The following is a 7,699-nucleotide window of genomic DNA, read 5'->3' as shown; positions in this document are numbered from 1 at the left end:
ACTTTGTTATTTTGCAATTAACTCTGAAAACTTTTGTCAAGTTGTGACCTTCGACCCTCACCCTAGTGTGACAAATCGGGTGCTTCCTAAGAACCCTGCAATAACATGCTCTGTGCTCCCTCTTAACACATATACAGTCCACCAAACAACTCTAATTATATGTACTCACTATGTCTACACTTAGCATATCTCGGAGGAACAACCATACCAAAATTGTGCAGGCTACCAAACACACCCTATATGAACAAACACAGAGGCTTTGCGTTAAGGTGGATCTGAAGAAATAGTGAGGAAGAAACTCACACAAAAAGTCTAATCTAGAAATTAGTGCAGAATGTAGATAACTGAGCCAAGAGATACAAAGAACTGCCACCATACATAATCATGGTAAATCGCTTCACGGTATTATTTCTTTCATTTCACAAGACAAACGCTTAAGTGATAGAATATTATGAACAAGAACCTAAAATACACCACTAATTACATCAAAATTGTCTAAGAGCAATACACAATTGGCAAGTAGTTGTCACAAGGATTCTGCGGTACAACAATAGATGATGGTTGTCAGATAAGCTATTGTAAATCATCTGCGACTACCGCTGCAATAGCAATACTGGAATAGGTGCAATGGGAAGACATGATCTATGACATACCCTTTTCTCCGAGTGCTGCCTGTAGTTGTTTTTTGTGTTGGCTGGTAGAAGAAAACAACGGAGTGAGTGGTGGGGAGGAAATTTCACTGCTCTCTCTGCTACTTCTGGCCTCAAGCAACTTATTGACTGTAATGAGGGGTGTTCTCTGGCTGTTCGAGGGTATGGAGAAACTGCGAGCCAAGGAAGCAGGTGGCCGCGGAAGCGGCGAGGCTGTCTGCGACGCTGTTGGCGAGGCACAGACAGGTGCCGTAGGAGCTTGGCGCTTTGATACCAAAGGACCGGAGTAGCCAACTAGACCACAAGACCGGAGGGGCTCAACATTGGCCGGAGGCCTAGGCAGCTCATGAAGCTCATCGATTTTGGGGGATACTATTGAAGGTGGGAACATCTTGGGTGAAACTGGCAACGGCTGCCTAGCATGAACACACGACTTGGATATCATCGCATGAGGACGGCCCATGGATGACTTGGGATCAGGCTTGCTTGATCCTGCTTTGCTTGGAATCGGACCAGACCAGGACTCTCTCTTTAACTTCTTACTAAAATCAGAGTTTGATGGCAGTTTAATGGGACCACTATGCATGGTGCTCGCCTTGTAATCTTTCGCCGGTGGAGATGAATGCCACAAGTTGGCTGCAGCGCCATCTTTACTTTCGAAAAAATGCACGGAATGATGAGACCTGTGAATAGCTGCTGATCTGGGATAGTCATCATCCGCTGGTGTTGGGAGTTTGTATGAGTGCCGGGCTAAAGATGGCCGGATTTGCCGAAGCCTCTCTGTTTGATCGACAAAATTGTCAGCAAACATTGGAGCTGAATGTGTGATGATCTCAGGCTTCACTTGTGGAGCTACTGCTTCTGCCTTCAGTAGCTTCACCTCTTCCTGCATATGAGCAGATAGGAATACTAAAAACTTCAGAGTATGTACACAGAACGATCTTTAAGTTGGTAAATGGTAGTAGTATAGGTCTGTTTGTCCAGGTTATAAATATGGACACGGCTAGGAAATTGCAATGTTTTACAAGTGCGCATTAGTAAGTGGAAGCTCACCTGCTTGATCTCTTTTATTGGCGTTGGGGAAGTTCTCAGGTCTCCTTTATCCAACTGTACGTAGAAAGCAGATATAATTAAACAGCTACAAGATAGATATTTATACATATAATAAATAATGTTGAAGTATTAGAATTAATGTACGCGAAATATCACCAAGGTGAATATTATTCTAATCGTACCAACAATGATATTATATGTTTGCACCATGTGGTTGGAGATTAACCTAGCTCAAATGTTACAACTAGCTTACTTACATATTTGCTACTTGTGCACCATGTGCGGCGAAATATTAATATCAGGAATATATTGCTATACATGTAATAAAATGGAAGCTCTAGATATGAGGAAGTGACATTGTGGAAAAGTGTGAGGCGCATAGAAACCGGGTGACTTACATCCATTGAACCTCTCGAAGCAATAAAATCTTGGTCCCTATCATTTATTTCATAGTCAAAACTCAGTTCTCTGTCATCACTACAAGTCTCTTGGTAAGAGCTGGAGCCATCGTTGTCAGATTCATTATCCTCAAGGCCGGTGAACTGATAGTCAATGTGCTGTTTCTCAGCTATTGTTTTTACATGGGGTTCAAGTGCCTCAAGGCACTTGAGTCCTCTCCTGAAAAAAATTAGCTGAATGTCCAAGCAATGTGCCTAGTTAGGTTATGTGCCACTCACTGTCAGGAACACAATGAAAGAAAGGGTTAGCCCACCTGAGAAGCATGATGGCGAGCAGCCTGTGTTAAAAGACTATGGAATTGCCCCTGCTTCAGCGATTTCAAGCGAAATATGAACAACGCTGCATCCTCTTGGTATTCAACAAGTGAATCTTGCAGTTGTTCTGCAGAAAATGATTCGACTTTTGAATTCTTTGACTGTCCTTTTTGTCCATAAGATGCCCTCATGACTTCGTACGCCTCCCTGTATGAAAAGGTAACACTTTAAAAGACGAGTCTCAATGATGAATGCAAAATAAGATCATGTTGGTTATGTTAAAACCTTTTCGTGTCACATTGGTGCTTCATTTCCTGCATCAATGTGAAGAAAACAAAAGGCATACCATGTCAAAAATTGATGTAAACTTAGATGTTTGTTCTGTATATGACAGATGTTTCCTGTGAACAAATTTGAGGATTTACGGTCTTGTAGAAGTTAAGAAATATTAGTGGAGGTGTGGATAACATTTGTAATATTCAAACTAGTGTATCGAATTGTGGAAAGGTTGTAGAGGAAACTTTAAATGCCAAACCTCCACGGTTTGTAGCTCCTTGAGAAGAGATTCCGACGGGGTAGTGATTGTATGAATGATATGTGTACGCTGATAAGCAAATTTTGAAGCATGTCAGCAGATAATAAATTCTAACTGCATTAAACAAATCTAATGAATGTCAAATGTTCCTGCAAAAAGAAACATATTTTAATAGGAAAAGGCTTACATAGTTATCCAGGGACTTTGTTAGTTCAAACTGGGCCTTTCCAAGCATCATCAGCACTCTGCCTGCAACATTTTGAATTAATATAAAGAAGGCGAAATGCTTAAAGAGAGCAGTAATTACACAAATAAACACCAGTCTAATTTAGCTTAGACGGTCAGAACTTGAAAATCTTAAAATCAGAAAAACGAAGTTGTACCTGAACTATGTAGCACAATCAATACATGAAAGATCAAGCCTTAAAGAAATTAGAAACTTACACGGCATACGACTCCCTATCCCATCAGGAATAACAACTGGCGGGATCTAGACTCACCCCATAAACCAATACTGGTCATTATTCCTGCACACTTTATCCTCACTCGTGCGTAATGTGCACCGACCCCCTCCGCCCTTGGAGGGGTCTCGGCCTTCAGTTCTTCGGGCGTCCTCCTTTACACCGATCCAGTGTGCACCGACCCCCTCCGCCCTTGGAGATGCCATGACCGACTTGAGATGGATTTCGAACATAGGAGGGACCCTGCGTCCCCTGGCCTTATGGCAGTACGTCCAGATCTGGCGGATGGTGCAGACAATGCAGTTGTCTACCTCTTCGGGCGTCCTCCTATAGCATTGGACTTCAGACGCCCAGTACATGTCCAAGAGCTGCTACGACACCCTTTCCCAGTGAGTGGTCAGTTCACTCTTGGAGGCTTATCTAGAAGCCGTGGGTTGTTCTGAGGGTCCATTTATTCATGTGGCTTGCCCTACCAGGACCGTTGTTGGATCATTGAGCGCCTTGTTGTGCGACGCCACCTACAATACACACTGAGTTGCGAGCTATGTGACCAGTCTGAGGAGATGATGACCCATCTCCCCTCTAGCTACTCCTTTTGACACACGGTGTGGCCTGAGGTGCTCTCCTGGATCTGATTGACGACTCGCCACCCAACTGAGGGGGTGGGTTTCGTGGACTTTCTTGCCATTCCATCCAAACCTCGGCTCGGAAGGGAGCGTCCTCTGCCATCATGCTTGTGGTTTGGTGCATCTGGAAGCACCACAACACGATCATCTTCGACAACGCTCAGCTCAGCTTAGATCGCCTCCTCGACATGATTAAGTCAGAGGAAAATTGGCGATGGCAAGCGTGAGAGTGCTTGCGGTGAGGCAGTGCCTAGTGTCTAGTGCATCGTGTTGTATTACCGGGTGTGCCCTTCTTAGGGCTTGTACAAATTCTTCTTTCTATAAATGCATCAAAACCCAAGGCTTATGTGTTTTTACTGTATGTTTTACACCATATATTGCGATAATCTGCCTAGTGGACAACTCACCACTATCATCATCCTCATCATTTAGTGCATTTTTTGCAAGTAAGCAACTTCCCATTTCCTTCAAAGCCTCCGAAAACTCTGCATAATACATTCAACCCATTAATGAAGGGTGGCATCGACAAACAAGCTATCAATTTCTTAAGTATTACTTACTCTGTAAACAAATGTAAGACTAGGTCACTACTTAGTGACCTAAAACGTCTTATATTTGTTTACAGAGGGAGTAGAACAGTAAGTACCATAGACGCTATTTGTTGTAGTGGCTGCAGCTGAAAGCAAGCCGTCATAACACTTCCTCATTTGTTCCACATCCTGCAGTGAAGTTCGAAATGTATTTCAGTATCACAAAATGCATGATTGCAGAATGATGAGTTCCCTGCTCTTCACCAAACTAAAAATGGTAGCATTGTTTAACCGTGGGCCAGCAATAAATAGGGGGCTTTCACGTGATTTTTGAATGAAGGGATATAATTCTTATAAATTTGTAATCAGTTTATAAATAATTTGTGTTGGTTGTGTTCATCAGATTGTTGCAGATTCCGGGGGCCTTGTCTCGAGAACCAAGTAGCGTGGCAGTTTCAGCCATTATAATATCACTATTCAGTGAACAGAAGATATGGTTGCATCACATTAGTCTATTTTTACCTGTGTCAAAGTGAACTACTCGAATGTTACATTTCAAGGTATTCTTCCGTGCTATCCGTCATGTGAAAGAACAGAATGTAAGATACCTATGCCAGATAACTGAACCACTCCAAGAATACCTTTCAAAGTGTTATTCAGTATCATCCCTCGTAAGGAACAACAGAATTTAAGATATCTACATCAGATAATTTGACTGCTCAAGGTTACATTTCAAGGTGTTATTCAGTGTTATCCCTTATCATATTGAAGTAGAACAATAATAATTTAAGATTAGGTTGTATATATATTCTAGAATTCAGAAATCATAACTTCACTATGACGCCGTTCAACCCAAGCCAGAATCACTGAACAGCTGCAACAGTAAGCATGATTACGACATCTAAATCGTGCTCAAATAACGTCACTATCCCAAGTCCAAACAGCTTATCCAGTCAAGATTATGTCTATTCAGCGTCCTTGCCGCATCAACGACCCGCAAAGTATCAGAACTGGAATATCTCTCAAAGATTAATGGCATGATGTTTTTTTTGTTGAATATAAGCTCCCATAGCTATGACAGAAAGAAACTTCGATGCTAAGTTATGGACCTTTATCTATCACATTACTTCCGGTCAAGATAATGCACTCTTTGTTGAAATTTTGAGTCAAAATTACGTCTAAAGGCTGGCATTTTTTATTGTAGCAACTTTCTCCGGTCGACGCTTCCATCCATAGACTTTGACCAGACAAAAAGGGCTTCTGCACAAATACCTAAAGGCAACTGCAGAGAAGTTGCATGTCCTTGTCATGGATTAGAGCCTAACAACTAAACTACCTACTGGAAGATATTTTTATGAAAAGAAATTCCTACTTGCATCAACGTGAGGCAATCTCAAACATTTTTTATCCTAAAGGTGGCTCGTATAGATTACTTAATCTCTCAATTAATGGAGAAACATTTGTATCATAGTGTTGATCATGATTCATGGACTGATTGATGCATGGACAGTACATGACAAATTCTCAGGAATGACCATATTTCAATTTTGCATGCGGATCACCTTCTATTGAAATAAAATCAAATGACGATTGGCTCCATCCCTCCAGGCTCATTGAGAAAATAAAAATACTATAGTTTGATGATAACAAATAAGAACAGCCCACTCTTCCTGAAAAAAGGCGCCCGGGAAGACCACAAATTTCCAGGCGAGATCCGATTTTGACGCCGATTTCACGAGGAACCACGGAAACAAACCCCAAAATCGCACAAAGGAAAAAAGGGCGGATGAGGAGATGGAGCGGGCGGACCTGGGCAGCTTCGGCGAGCTCGTCGAGCTTGGCGGGCGGCGGGGCGTGCGCCTTCCGCTCCTTGGGGTAGTGGTGGCCGAAGCCCCGGAGCCTCCGCAATGGTGATTTCATCTCCGGCCGATGCCTCCGAGACGCCACGCTGTGCGCGGGGAATTGATCAGTCTCTGTATTGATCAAGAGGCTTTATATGGTTGTCTCTCGGGTCTGTCTCTTGTTCTTCTTTGGCGATTGTGTAAGACCGGGGTAGGAAACTGACTCACGAGGGGTCTTTCCCAGCGCCAAACCAAAGCCCGGTGACTCCTGCTCGCCTACCCTTGGCAGGCCGTTGTACATATAGCAGCAGGGAGGGCTCACAATTATATAAGCGAAATCTGAATAGTAAATGGTAAATAAAATCACTTAAAAAAGAATAGTAAATAAAAACATGATACCCTATAAATTTTATTTCTCCCTTCTATTTTTCGCACCTACTTTTCGTATATGGTCCACGAGAGTCTCAACATGAATCTCCCGGGAAATGCACAGGAAGGAGACACATGAGGTCGACGCTACCCTCCTTGGTGTCGACCTACACACCTCGCGCCAAGCTCTAGGGCATTGACTCCTCCCTCTCGCCCGGACGATTGGCTGCAATGCACCGGCGATTTTCACCACTATGAACCAACCTGCATCAAACTTCACGAGATTGAAGGTGTGGATCACCGATATGATCTTGATACGTACATACTATACATGTATATGTATATGCACAATTTTTTCAGATTTTTTATGATGCAAAATACTATCCGGCGAAAAGTAGGTAAAGGGCTATGTGCTTTTAAATGTTATGAGACTCCATTTTCGTTGATATCTACTTGAACCGAACTCACGCCGCTCTTCTCTATGGAGCCTACTTTTCCGTGCGTATATTGTTGATCAACAGTTGATCTTTACTAAGCGTTCTTTGCAACTCAGGCTTATTAAGCTAGACACTTTTGTATGAAAAAAACACAGAAACTCCTGGGTGCTCCACATCCCTATACGAATATTAATTAAACTTAAAAAATACCAAAAATATTCAAGAGAATCTAAAATTTGAGGATATCAAATATGGGTTCCCAATCTACTCCCGTGTGAAATTTTATGAATAAAATACCAGAAAACGTATCCGTGGAGAAGGAAATACTGTCCGAACAAAAATCCATCCAAACCGTTTTTCTGTACATAGGAAATCTTTGTCTTTTTGCCACGAATACGTTTTCTGGTATTCTTTCACGAAATTTTACACGGGAGTAGATCTGGAACCCAGGTTTGATATCCCAAAATCTCAGTTTTTTTTTCAA

General features: G+C 42.3%; 1 protein-coding gene across 1 annotated transcript; it reads right to left on the bottom strand.

The window, feature by feature from the left end:
- Window positions 1-357: 357 nt before the first annotated feature.
- On the bottom strand, window positions 358-6,685 carry LOC123079703 (uncharacterized protein At2g33490). Its single transcript, XM_044502502.1, has 10 exons — window positions 6,378-6,685; window positions 4,685-4,757; window positions 4,446-4,523; window positions 3,139-3,200; window positions 2,952-3,020; window positions 2,702-2,730; window positions 2,416-2,623; window positions 2,102-2,335; window positions 1,704-1,757; window positions 358-1,536 (listed from the first exon to the last, which is right to left on the bottom strand). The coding sequence occupies exons 1-10, from the start codon at window positions 6,486-6,488 to the stop codon at window positions 643-645; spliced, it is 1,812 nt and encodes a 603-aa protein (XP_044358437.1). The 5' UTR covers window positions 6,489-6,685; the 3' UTR covers window positions 358-642.
- Between the last annotated feature and the right edge of the window lie 1,014 nt (window positions 6,686-7,699).

The sequence above is a fragment of the Triticum aestivum genome, chromosome 3D, assembly GCF_018294505.1.
Source record: "Triticum aestivum cultivar Chinese Spring chromosome 3D, IWGSC CS RefSeq v2.1, whole genome shotgun sequence".
NCBI classification, from domain to species: domain Eukaryota; kingdom Viridiplantae; phylum Streptophyta; class Magnoliopsida; order Poales; family Poaceae; genus Triticum; species Triticum aestivum.
This window is presented reverse-complemented; position numbering and strand designations above follow the sequence as displayed.